Source organism: Capra hircus, chromosome 21, assembly GCF_001704415.2.
Source record: "Capra hircus breed San Clemente chromosome 21, ASM170441v1, whole genome shotgun sequence".
NCBI lineage: Eukaryota > Metazoa > Chordata > Mammalia > Artiodactyla > Bovidae > Capra > Capra hircus.
The window spans coordinates 30,717,742-30,731,657 of record NC_030828.1 but is presented as its reverse complement, the minus strand read 5'-3'; the positions used below and the strand labels follow the sequence as shown (position 1 = coordinate 30,731,657).

General features: G+C 40.4%; 1 protein-coding gene across 2 annotated transcripts in view; it reads right to left on the bottom strand.

The window, feature by feature from the left end:
- UBE2Q2 (ubiquitin conjugating enzyme E2 Q2) overlaps nt 1-12,979 on the bottom strand; it is a 61,631-nt gene extending 48,652 nt beyond the window's left edge. Inside the window, exons 1-2 of one of the 2 annotated variants that reach the window (XM_018066096.1) lie at nt 12,495-12,979; nt 1,684-1,785 (exon numbers count right to left, since the gene is read on the bottom strand). In XM_018066096.1, the coding sequence (XP_017921585.1) occupies nt 1,684-1,785; nt 12,495-12,683 (291 nt within the window). In that variant the 5' untranslated portion in view covers nt 12,684-12,979. The remainder of the gene's footprint in view (nt 1-1,683; nt 1,786-12,494) is intronic. The other variant, XM_018066095.1, reaches the window with a different exon arrangement.

The window sequence follows — 13,916 nt, the reverse complement described above, 5'->3', positions numbered from 1 at the left end:
AATTGTACCAAATTTTATATCCTATGTCATTCTACTTCAGGAGCATTTTTTGATGGAATGTTTTAGACATCAAAAAATAAGCCCACTCATTTCTACTCCTATAAAACTTACAACTTTAGATCTTTAGAGGCAACCTCCTAAAGGGAAGCATTGGTAAGGGGGCTATGTCTATTGCTCATTACCTGTCCTGTTGCCCCTCCCTTGCTGGAGATGTGAACACATGTCTGTCTAGCTTTTAATTTTTTCCTCTAATCTTCATGGCTTTGTTATTACTCTTGTAATACTCACACTGAAGTTCCTCTGATCTTAATTTTAAAAAGAGATGTTTAAACCACCTCTAACTTATTGTGACAAAAATCTGAGGTAAGTCTTTAACTTCCTCAAATGGTCAGTTCTCCCAGTACTACTCATAAAATAATCTATGCTTTATTTATTGAGTATTTCGGTTCAATTTAACTGATTCTAGATTCCCAATTGCATGATTATGTTTCTAAATTTCTAACTGCCTTTACCTGTCCAGCTTAGTGCTAGTACTTGATATTTTATTTAGTATCTGGTCAGATAATTATTATTATTTACTCTTCAAAACAAACTTTAGAGTCATTTTGTCAAGTTCCAAAAATAAATCTGTTGGGATTTTTACTGGAATTGCATTAAATTTATAAACTCACATGAAGTTACAGATAACTGACATATTTATAATATGAGAGTCTGCACATCTAGGAACACAGTTATCAAGTCTTTAATTCCACTCAGCAAATGTTTATAGTTTTCTTGATACAAAATTTGCACATCTAAGCTTATTCCTAGGTGTCTAATTTTCTTTGGGGCTGTCAATAAAATACCTGTCCATTGTATTTTCTGATTATAGCTGATATTTCAGAAAACTTGATTTTTATATAACAGAACTTTTAATCAATCATTTTAAAAATTGCTTTTTCAACTGACTCCTTTAGATTTAATGTAAACAATCACGTCGCCTGCAAATAATGACTGATATTCTTCTATAAGAATTTTGTGATATCGTGGAAAAATGCAAATGATATAACTTTAATAATTTTAACATGTTTATGTATTTTACAAGCAAAAGAAAAATACTGAATAAAAAAATTGCCATCATGTCAACAACGTTTATTATCAGGTAGAGAAAAATTAGGGTGATTTCTATTTTCCTTTTATTGTTTTTAATTTCACTAGTTCTTTCACAAGGGTCACTTAATAGTTTTATAATCAAAGAAATCTGATTTTTTTATATATTAAAAATAATTTTTTATTTATATTCCTTTGGTTTTTACTGCAGAGTTATATAGACTCTTGACAGAAACATCAATTGGGGTCATTCTATCATTATTTTCCCCTCACATCTATCTCAATCTTTTTCCCTTTTTCTATTTCCTACCTTGGATAATGGGCCCAATCAAAAATGCTTAGTTAATTTAATGATTAGGATTCATGGGAAAGAGACAACCTAATTCCTGAGCTAAACTAAGACTATAGTTACAGGGAATAAAAATGAGAAACGAAGTACTAAACAGAATTTGAAGGACAAAAAAGAAAATCTTAGAGGAGCTAAAAACTAGGTTATCAATCAAGCTTTTGTATCATATTACCTCTTAACACTTGAATTCTGTTACGTTCATGAGGAAAAAAAAAAAAAAGTAGTGTAGTTTATTATTTTCTTACCGAATTGTTGTTCTTAGTGTCTTCGAGACGTTCCAGAACCGAAGTCAGATTTGGATCATCAGAGTCCACAAACCATATTGGTGAAGAAGATGGATAAGATTCCTGTTACGGAGACACTGATGTTAAACACATTTACATACAGGTTAACCTGGATAGGCAAGGAAACCCCACCACTAAATGGCAAGATGATCACAAATTTAAGTAAAACATATCGCAGAAAAAAGTAACACATTAAAATCCATGTCTTTAAATTCATTAAAAATCCATGTTTTTAATTTTTTAAACAAAAATTATTAAGCTCTATAGTTTAATCTTGCCTGCTTCATGTTATATGATTTATAAGCCTTAAAAAAAGGACTTGCAGTCTGATTTAAAACAAACAGAAGAGAATATATTGCAAAAGTTGTTCCATCAAAAGCAGAAAAAAATGTTATGCAAGTACCAAGGATGATGGGTTTCCCTTCCTTTACAAAGAAAGGTCTATCATGGCGTGGATTTGCCAGCTTTAACATTTTTTAAGGGCTTTAAAATCTAGAATCATAATAAATCCTTCAAGAAACAGAAACAAATTAAAAGCAAAGACAAAAATTTCTAACCTTGAAGTAGTCTATAGAGTTAAACCATACTACTTTTTGCCTTTCAGTATAATAAAGCTACATTTCTAGGCTTTATCTAGATGAGATGTAACTCAATTTTTTAAACAAAGTAAAGGAATACATATCTAGGCACATGTTTTTAAATCCTTACAAATGCTAAAACTAATTTTTTAAATCCACTCACTGTATGACTTGTCTTCTGAGTAGTGTAACTACAGAAGTTACTTTGAGATTTTTTTCTCCATTAGAAAACTGGCCCCTAAAAGCAATCCCATTTAATTTTCGCCTTTTTCCTAATAATTTCCCTTCCTTTCTTAGATTGCAAGCAAGAATGTAGTTTCTAAAGGACAGATTTCTTAAATAAGGTTAAGATTACTTCTTAAATATAGCAAGTGTTAGAAAGGCAGAACAAACAGCAGCACAGCTATCCTAGGGCTACCTTCAGCGCTCACTTGCCATGGGAGCTGGACTCTGAGACAGGCATTCTCCTTGTACAGCTACTGTCTGTGGGCTCCCACTCATCGAGGTCAGTTGTGTTCTTGAACACTGTAATAAGCTGCCTCTAAAATGGCCCCAATAATCCTAACCAACCTCCTGGTATTCACTCCCTTATATAATTCCCTCCCCTAGATCTAACTCACTTGTAACAAGCAGAATACAGTAAAGTAATAGATGTCACCTCTGAAATCAGGTTTCAAAAAGATGGGAAGTTTTGTCTTGCTTAGCCTTCCTTGCCCTTTCATTTGTTCCCCCAATGGAAAACAGTTCCCTATGGAGAAATACAAACCCACTGGGCAAGGGATTGAAGAAGCCTCTGACTGAGTACCAGCTAGAATCTGAGGCCCTCAGACCAACAGCGTTTGAGATGAATCCTACCAACAAGTGCATGAATGAACTTGGAGGTGGAGAGGACTGTCCTGTCCTGCCTTGAGATGACTACAGCCTCAGCCAACACCTTGAATGCCTGGTCAGGTACCCTGAGCCAAGGAACCCAGGTAAGTCACACAGAGTTTTTTAACCCATAATCAAAATGAGATAATGAGAGATAGTGAGATAATGTCTGTTTTAAGCTGCTAAACTGGTTGCAGAGCAATAAATAATTCAAACACCGTAAAATTCCAATATTTTATTACATCACACAAACTGAATACTACCTAGAAATGCTATTACTATCTACATACTTTTTTAAAGCACAATTACGTGTTGATTTTTTTAAGTTAACGAATTAAGCATTACACATTTCCACCTACTAACATTTACTTTGTTCATTTGTACTGCTTTCTGTTACATATTAGGGAAAGCCATTATTATTAGTATTAGCTGCAGCTAGATCTAGTCACAGAAACATGACAATTTTACATAGTTCTAAAGAAGCACTGCTTTGAGAATTATAATCTCAATTATAACATAGTTGGAGCCACAGAATATTTTTAAATATTTTTAAAGCATTTTACCAAATGTTCTTTAAAGAAAAAAAGTTGAAATAGAACATCATTATATCCATTCACCAATGGTTTATTTCTGTATCCCCATCCCTCAAACTCTTACTGTGTTCCAAATCTCTTTAAGTCTAAAACGTAGATGGTCTTCAAAATTAATCCCATTTTTAGTGAGAATTACTTAACTGAATATCACATTTTCCTCAAAGTCTTCAGCCTAATCTGGAGAACATACTATCTAAACCATTCTGTTTTATATTTGTATTTTCTTTAGTCTTAAAAAAAGAAAAAAAAAAAACAAACTACATTTTGAGCTTCATTGCATTGATTAAAGTTCTGCATAAGCAAAAGAAAATATATCAACTGGTGCTCTGGGCTAAAACCCCTCAAAATCATATTATGAAAATTACAAAAAGAAAAGAAAAAGAAATACTGAGATCAGTTACTACCTATGCCATATTTTTCTAATCCTAGACAAAAGACAGGATATATAGTAGGTCTAAGCAACTATGTTAACAGTTCCCTAAGCGGGTCCTTGGACTCCAAGGTCCAAACTATTTCTATGGGAATACTAAGATGTTCATTGCCTTTTGCACACTTAACATTCTTACCAATGGTGCCAATACAACGGTGGGTACCTTAGCACAGATAAAGGCAGTGACACCAAACTATACTTGAAGTCATGGTATTATTCACCACTATGCATTAAAGTTGTTTCAAAAAAGAAAAAGGCACTTCACTTACGAATGTCTGTGATGAGGCAGTTATTTTACTAAATCTCAATCCTTATGTCTTTTTAATATTGCAGTGATGAAATGGGCACACACGAGCATTGCTACAGAATACATGAGAGAGCACTTGTGTGTTTGAGTTGTGAGCTGAACTAACCACTTTGACAGGACACCATTTTCACTTGAAAGAATGACTGTCAAACAATGGTTATTCCAACTTGGGTTTCTGATAGGTATTTTCTCAAAAAAAGAATGAAGAGAACCTGTCATTTCAAGGAAAACCCAAGGCAGTATTTATTGCCAATAATAAAATTCAAGCTTTTAAGCAAAAATTAGAAGTTTGTAAAGCCTGTTTCCACCATGTGAGCCTGACAGCGTCCCAAGAGTATTTTTATGAGGGTGATGATGATATTAGTGGATATAATGTTATGTTATATAATGAAATGTATTAACATTTATAAGATTCCAGTGAACTAATATTTCCCAAATAATAACGCATGATGTTATATCATGCAAGGGTGAAAGATCCAGTCAAAATCTAAGAAAAACCAAGTTTGAGTACAGTATCCAAAAAGAATGTCTACAGCTATCTAAAATGGCTATTAAAATACTTCTTTTTCCAATCAAGTATCTGTGTGAGGCTAGATTTTCTTAGTATTTCAACCACAACAACATACCACCATAGACTGAATGCAGAGGCAAATGACAGACCAGATATCAAAGAGTTTAACCCCAAAAAAATGTAAAATTGCGCCACTATTCTCATTAAAACTGCTGCCTGTCCCCATCCGCCAACCCTTCCCCCCTTTCACTTTCAGAATTTCTTCCGTGTAAGAAACATCCTTTTACCATTCTGTATTAAGGTGGTTCCACTGAGGATACTTTTCCTATCCCCTTTCCATCTTCCTGCCTTCCTCTCTTGACCCAAAACCTGATTACCGGCCTCTACCAGCCTATCCTATTCCTGATTAGCTGTCAGATGAGCTAAACTAGGCAAATCTGGGTCTTCTCTGGGACTAAAGCCCTCTTTCTCAGAGATCTAGCATCACAAGGTCAATGCTGGCCAACAGGGGTAGTCAGCATTTATCTTGCTAAATGGAGAGGGTTAAAAGAAACCAACGGAGAAGGCAATGGCAAGCCACTCCAGTCCTCTTGCCTGGAAAATCCCATAGACGGAGGAGCCTGGTAGGCTGCAGTCCATGGGGTTGTAAAGTGAAGAGTTGAACACGACTGAGCAACTTCACTTTCACTTTTCACTTTCATGCATTGGAGAAGGAAATGGCAACCCACTCCAGTATTCTTGCCTGGAGAATCCCAGGGAGGGCGGAGCCTGGTGGGCTGCGTCTATGGGATCGCACAGAGTCGGACACGACTGAAACGACTTAGCAGCAGCAGCAAAAGAAACCAAACTGTTTTCTAGAGGGTCATAAATATTTACACTTTTTACCTTGACTATGAGAATGCTCTTTTCACTTGACACTTGTTAACATTATTACCAATCTGATAAATAAAAGCTGCTACCTGAAAGGGAAAAAAAAGCTCCTACAATATAATGTGTTACAACATCTCCAAAAACCAATTCACCAATAAGAAAGGAAAGTTATCACTACTAGGAAATGTTCAAAGGATATTACCTATATACGTGAGGATTTAGCTCGATCTAGTAATGTTTAAGGCATTACTTAAAACAGAAAAAAAACAGAAACCACTGATAGTAGGGACATGACTGACTCAATGCTAAAGCCATATAATGAGACAGCACACAATAATTGAAGACACTGTAAAGTAATGGTTACTACAAAGGTCTACAACATTATTGAGTAAAAAAAAAAATATCAGATTATAAAATAATCTGACTTTTTTAAGAGAGAGGGAATCTATATAAATAGAAGAGAAAAAATATGACCAGTTGACAATACATACATCAAAGTCTGGATAGTAGTGTGTTCTGAATGGTAGAATTACAGGCAATTTTTTTTTTCTAGTTTTGCTTACCTGGTTTCTAGATTTCTTAATTAAATAAAAATGTCTTGTCTTCCACATTATAAAACATCCACTACCATCACCTCTGGAAACTGAACCTTCAACACAAATGGTCAACATCATGGTCAAGGCTTGTTCAGTGTAATGTTTAAAAGACAACCCACATACTTTGAAAGGCATCTAAAATTATTACCGAAACTTAGAAACCTAAGCATTAATGCTTTCAACCTCTTATACTTCAAGTTTTTAAATTTTTACAAGATTAATAACTAAGCTTTCTATCTTGAAAAGATAGTTTCCTTACTATTTCTCTTTAAAATGACCCATGATATACAATTTTTAAACAATGGATGGTGCTGAAAAATCCCAATATAAGTTCAAGCAACTTTCCCCACATTAAATGTTTAAACGCTTCTAACACAGCTCTTTCTCACCATAGTTATGAAAATTTTAGACAATTATCTAAGCATCTAATTATTCAGGGGCCCTGTTTTTCCTCAATTTTATTAATACTATTGTTTTTATAGTAATTTTAAGGCTTGAAGGATGAAGTTGTCTGTGACCACCACCCTAAAAGTTACCATAATTGGACAAATGACAAAGAAGCTCGCCACCATTGCCAGCATAAAATGCTGTGTTGTTGTCCTAATCTAAGACAACATAACTCAAGGTCAATCAAACCGACCTCTTTGCTTCTCATTAAGGAGCTTGCCTTGTTCAGAAATAACTTTATCTATTTTCCACACAAATCCACTACAAGACCAATGTCCAGCTCTATATCAAGCACCTGCCAGCAAAACTGCCTGCCAGAATGCTCAGTTTCTGGTATTTTTCCAAATGATATGAAATCCTTGGAGATGGCTGTGTCTTAACTTTTTGAAAATTGATGCACATACTTCTTGTTGAAGGTTCAGAGGTCTAACAACTGTAACACTTCTGGAGAACAGTTATAGGACACATTATTTTCACACTTTGCCGTTCAATAAATGTGGGATGGAGAATGAAATAAACTGACAGAATTACCATATGGCACCATATAAAAGCCTAAATGACCTGACAACATTAAAAAAGCTATCCCCTCCCCCAAAAAAGAAAAAAAGAGACTGCTCCCTGATAATCATTTTACAAGTAAACAATGTACAACCAAGTATCTAACATGACTGAAACCCACAGAAGCAGAGTAAATACGCTAATATTTGGTAGAAGAATACTGCATACACACTCCTGTGATCTGAAAATGTTAACTGTTTGAGGAGCAAATTACAGCTAATTAAAACGTCATTCTAAATGAATTGAAGCAGAGAAATCAAAAGTGCTGAAAAAGATTCAAACCACTGAATCTGCAGAAACCACTGGTTTCCTTGGTTCCGAGCCTGCTTTGTCTTTCAAAATAATCTTTTAGAAGAGAACACAGAACACTATTACAATGGCCTTGGAAAAAGGGACCTCTGCTTTACCACTCTGATTCTCCAATAATGCTTTATTTGGCAGGGACTATTTAAATTCAATTCCCAGCCCTTCAACCAGCTGACATTTATCTAACACTATCCTTTTCCAGGTCTAAGGAAGTTTAACAAAGAAAAAAAAAAATCAAATTACTAAAGGATACACCATTCACAAAATGGAAACCTAAATCTCCTCTTCATATATCTGTTCCTTTCAAGGAAGGTCATAAAAATGGGGATGAGGGAGACTAGATACAAACTAGGAATTTGACTCTATATTATAAATTGGTCAAATGAATGGAAACAATGATTCCTCTGGAGTGAAAGTACCATTTAAGCACTTAACATGACAGTTCTGATACTTCCAAAAGATTCTCCAGGAGTTCAAACTGGAAAAGCAATCTGTCCCAGGAGAACAGACCAAAGAAAAGGTCTTGAGCTTTTCAGTCAAGTTTTGTTATTTCCCTTGTATAACACTGTCAGGGCTACTTTTTTTTTATCAGTGTAAAGACAAGAAACATCAAAAATTAAACAGCACTGGTTCATTTCCCATGAAAAGCTATTAAAAAGTATTTTCAAACCAGTGTTATTCAGCCACTAATGACATCATCACTTTTATATTTATAGAGATTATTATCACTGTTAAAGAATTCTCCTAAATACGTTCTCATGTGGATCAAAAAGTATTATCTATTTCACAGAAAAATACAGTAAAAGTAGTAGTTTGCTTGAGGTCCCAAAGACTAAAAGTAAAAAAATTTTTCCCATCTCCTAAACTCAGAGCTCTAACATTTTAAATTTAGTATCTTGCTGTTGGGGTGGGGAAAAGAGTACCCTTTTTGGCAATGATGAATAGAAATTTAATTAGTTAAACAAAAAAATGTTCCACCCCAAATAGCCTGGCAAATAGCCACTCATACAAAAAGAGTAATGATTTATGCTATACAAATAATAAAGTACTATGAGGTTTTATTTGTTTACCAGCTAATTTACTTCCTGGGGGGGATTTCTCACTTTAAAACAGTGATTCCCTACCAAGAGTTCCCAGATGGCAAGAAGTCCATAAAAGGAGTAATGGAGTTGCCAAGTTATGCTAAATATTTCAAAAGAACTAAAATAAAGTACTATACTGGCTCTGAATAAGGCTGCACAGGTTATTAAAATGACCTGCTTTGCTTTTAGGTGTGATCATAACAACTGGATGTTAGCTCTGACTGGCAATTAAATCTATTTACTGAAAATGGAAAAAAATAACTTTTTAAGTCTGCATGACAAACTTTTTTATCATGAGTTCACAGAAAACAAGTAAAAAAAGATTCCTTGAAGTTGAATTTAGCCCTCTTTCCCCTTCGTATCTAAGATTAGGGCAAATTTACGAAACAGAAAAGAAATTTAGTTCTACTCCCTTGGCCTAAAGAGTACACTTTTGTCTGTGTTTTTTTTTTTATTTCTTAAACCACTTTCATGTGAAGTCAAATTGAAGATTTCCTATCAAGCCCTAAGAGGCCTTTCAAATATTTATGCACTACCCAAGACACTTTCTTGATGTTTTCTCTGCCCTTTTGACCAGTTCTTGGCAGTTAACTTATTAAGATTAAGTAGTTAAGATTTTTGTTCAAAGACAATGTAGCTAAAATGGTGGCCATATTGCCAACAACACAAATATTACTGAGCATTTACTGAGTGGAGGATGAAAAGCAAAACCACTGACTAGTCTCCCCCGCCACCATGAAAAAGACTTTCCAAAAAACCTACCACCGTATTATAACAGAATATCAGAAAACATAACCAAAGCAGCAGTTAAGGACTATAGGAGGCAGGAAGGGAAATAGACACACTGTACGACTAGAGAGCCTTGGGGATGGTCAGACATGTCAGGACAGAATGAGTTGGGGAAAGGGGCACATTCCACATGGGGAAAACTGCTGATGCAGAAGCCTGAAAGAAAAAGGGGCACCATATCTTTAGAGGATTACTCAAATTGACATGCATGTGTGTAAGAAACAACTAATGAGGTACCATTCACTCAAACGTTAGAGAAAGTGCCTAAGGATGCTTCTTGGTAAGCAGGGAGAAGACAGGGCCTGGCAAGAACTCAATAAATATTTGGGAATAAGAGGAAAAGTTTTTTTTTTTTTAATAGATCAAACAGTACATTTTTAACAGCTAAAACTTTTTAGATTATAGCAAATCAAACACAGTAGACAAATCCTGGCATTTGAAATCCAACCCCACTCTTTCCTTGCTCCTTCCCCTCTAAGAAAATGGCATCAACAACAGCAAACTGTATTGATTTTATCTAAACACTAAGCCATGCCTAAACAGTCTTTATCTTTTAAAGATACACACCGAAATATTTACAGATGAAGTGCTATGTCTGGAATCTGCTTCAAAATAATCCAAGGTGGGGCAGAGATGAAATAAGATTGGCCAAAACTTTATCACTGTTGTTCAAGTTCTCCATGCTACTGAACTTCTTGAATATGTTTGATGTTTCTCCATAATAATGTTATTAACACAGCATCTACAATAATTATCTTCTGATAATGTGTCATAATTCACTGACACCTCAATTTGAGTAGTTTGTATTAATGGTACCAAATCCTCCTTTGGCCAGGCATCTCTCACTTCGTGCTCCACTCCCTAATCCATGTCATCATTCAGTATCTTTGTGTGCAGCTGACTCTATCAGCCTCCAATATGGTTCTCAATAGGGCACTGCTGGCACTTGAAGTGGGATAATTCTGTCTGGCAGACTGCCTGAATATTACACTTGGGATCCCTGTACCCCTGCCACTTAAATGCCAGCTCAGCACAGCAATACCACCATCCCACCCCCACCAGAATAACCAAAACCACACACACATTTCCTAATGCCACCCACTACAGAGAACTACTCCTAGTCCTGGATGGTAAATACATCTTCCCGTTTACCTGAGCTTGCGCCTCCCCAGGAGCCTACAAGTTCAGTTTGTCATTTAAACCAGCCCTACTTTTTCCTGGCCATCCTTCAACTTGTGCCAGAATAATCATCATTCAGATCAGCCAGTCTCTTTATTATCACCTACTTTGTGCTCACTACTACTTCCTGTTTTCCATTCTTGGAAAATGTTCTCCTTCATCCGCCTATATCCTGGGCTTCTCAAGTCTCATTATAACGTCTCTATTCCTAAGCCAACCACATTTTCAAAGCTGTGGTGTCTTTTTCCGGATGGAGTTTCCTCTGCCTGAAATGCCCTTTGGCTCCCTTCCAAAATTCGACTCACCTGTGAAAACCCAACTCCACAAATCCGCCTCTCCTCAAGGCCCTTTCTGAAGCGCCCCCTGCCCCCCAACCAAAGTCAAAGTTAATTGCTCTCTTTGGCGTTCGCGAGCATACAATAGAACTTGATCACTTTGTTGTGTAAAACTCTTCCCTCAAGAAGCCTAAGTTCTGAAAGCAGGGACTGCTCTACCCATTTTCGCGAAACCAGCGCCTAGAAGAGAACACCTCAGTACAGCTCTTTATTGTACCTTTTTTATAAAATATACACCTGCTCCCCGGTATTCTGAAAACTATTTTAATATTATCATAACCTCAAGGCCTTTGCAGACTCCGGAGCACCAGGCACTCTGTAGGACTTACCTACCTACTAACTTAACCAAAGGGAGTTTAACGACGCTAGAGTCAGCTTTAACCGTATTTACAGAGGAACATGAAACCACCACCTTGACTCCTGTTATAATAAGCGGCACATCCCGCAGTTTGGAACCGATACCGTAGGTCAATTTCACAATGAACATCCTCATCATACACTTTTATGAGGAAACTTATTTAACTTTTTTTTTTTTTTTTTTACGGGTTTGTCACGAGCTTTCCGCCGAAGCAAATGAGAGAGCTTTAAAGGATCTTTCCGACTTTGTGACATAAAAACGATCTTTCTGGGCAGCAGATTTGGGCACGGATCTCCTTTCCCCTGCTCCCGATTTACCACAGGAGGGGCTACACAAACATCCCCCAGAACACCTGCCGCATCCAAGGTCCAATGCGCCTTCGGAACGCATTAGCGCGGAGCCAGGCCAGCGGGAAGGGGATCATTCAAACAGCGCCAGAGGCTGCATTCTAAACTTTCCCCCCACAAACGCGTCAGTTTTCAATGTTAGTTTCTCCTTAAACCCGAACTTAAAAAATAACTGGGGGAATAGAAGGAACCAGGGAAACCTGACTGGAGAAGGACGCGTTCAAACTTGAGGGCCTTTCGCCTGCCCCGCCGGGGTTCAAACAACAGCCGACCCGCGGGCCGCGGCCCCCGGGGGCAGGCCCCTGGCTGTGGGAGGCCATGGCGACCCGACGGGAGCTCGGCCGCCTCGAGGTGCGGCGACCGGGGCCGCGAGGGGCCAGCAGCCCCAAACCCAGCCCCGCCGGGAAAGCCGGAGAAACTCGCCTCCTCCCAGCCCAGCCGCGCGCAGTCCCGGCGGGGCCCCAGCCAGGCCCCTCACCGGGAAAAGGGGCGGACCCGCCCCGCCCCGCCCAGGGTCCGAGGGGCCTCTCCGGGGCAGCCTCCCCTTTGTCCGAGCACTCGGGGCGCCCCTTTCCTCCCCGGCCCGGCCCTGAGGGGCTGCGGCCGGGTGCCTCACCGTGATGTTGCAGTGGAGTGTGAGCGGCGGCGGCGGGGAGTGCGGGCTGCCCGGCGGCGCCGGTGGCGGCACCAGGAACTGGCAATGCAGTTCGTCCAGCTTCCAGCTGACGATGCGGAACCGCTCGTGGTTCTTGTCGAAGATGGACGCCAGGAACTTCAGCTCGGCCTTGAGCCCTGATACGGACATCTTCCCCTCATCTCCGGCGGGAGGGGTGCGGAAGGGGAGCCGGGCCCGGAGCCGCCGTCACGGCCGCGACCGCCCCGCGGGGCCGGCCCGGGCCGCGCTCTCGCGGCTCCGCCTCTCCTCGCCGCCGCGGCCCGCGTCGGATCGGGGCTGGAAAATGGCGAGGGACGCTGAGGCCTCAACGAGCGGCGGTGTGGCGGCCTGGGCGGCTGCTCCCTTTGTAACTGACTCCACCGGCAGGAGGCGGCGGCCCCGTGGCTTAAAAGGGCAACAGCGACACCACCCCGGCTACCGCCTGGGAAAGGGCTGCCCCCACCCCGCCCCCTCCCCTCCCCTCCCCTCCCCTCCCCTCCCCTCCCCTCCCCTCCCCTCCCCTCCCCTCCCCCTCCCCTCCCCTCCCCGGCTCTCCTGCGCGTCCCCGTTCCGGCGCGTGCGCGCGGCTGAGGCGCGCGCCCGCCTGGTCGCCCCCTCCTCCTTGTGACCCAGCCCCCTTCCCCACGGCCCATCTCCTCTGCTCGCGCTCTCGGACGCCAGAGTTAGGCCAGCTGGTACCCCGGCCCCTAATAACCAGAAGGACCCGGAGACCCCCGCGCGCCCCTGTCCCCCAGCCTGGGACCATACACGTGCCCGGCCTATCGCGCCGGCCACGTCGGCGGGGCAGCGGCCACGCGCCGGTCCCTAGGGGCGGGGCTCCGCGAGGCTCTGAGCGGGCCACCCACTCACCTGACCCAGCCCGGGGCCCTCCCAGATAGGAGGCTGCAGACAGCACTCCGGACCCAAATCGGCCCACTTAGCTGCATCTCCGCTACTCTCATCCTAGTCACCTAGTCACCTAGCCACCACTTCTCTATCTAGCCTGAGTTCCTGCCAGGACCTTCTCGCCGGACTCTGCCCACTCTTTTGCTCTCAAGCAATCCTTTTACCGATGATGGTAATTTGGTCCCTGCCAGCTGCTCCCTCCCACCTCTCGCAATTTCATCCTTTCCGTACCCAGTACCTCTGTTCACTCTGGCATTCATTTTTCTCTCCCTCTTTCCTGTCTCGAGCTTAAGATAACTCTCTCCACCTCCCATGGAGGCAGGGCTGGCCTATTTTCAGTGAAGTCTTAGCTCAGGGCCTTCCTGAATACCTAATCTAAAATAGCCTTCTAGTCACCCTGTATCATACCATCCTATGTTAATTTTTTGCTGGATACTTATCACTATCTGATATTTTTCCTATTTATTCGTTTTTTTC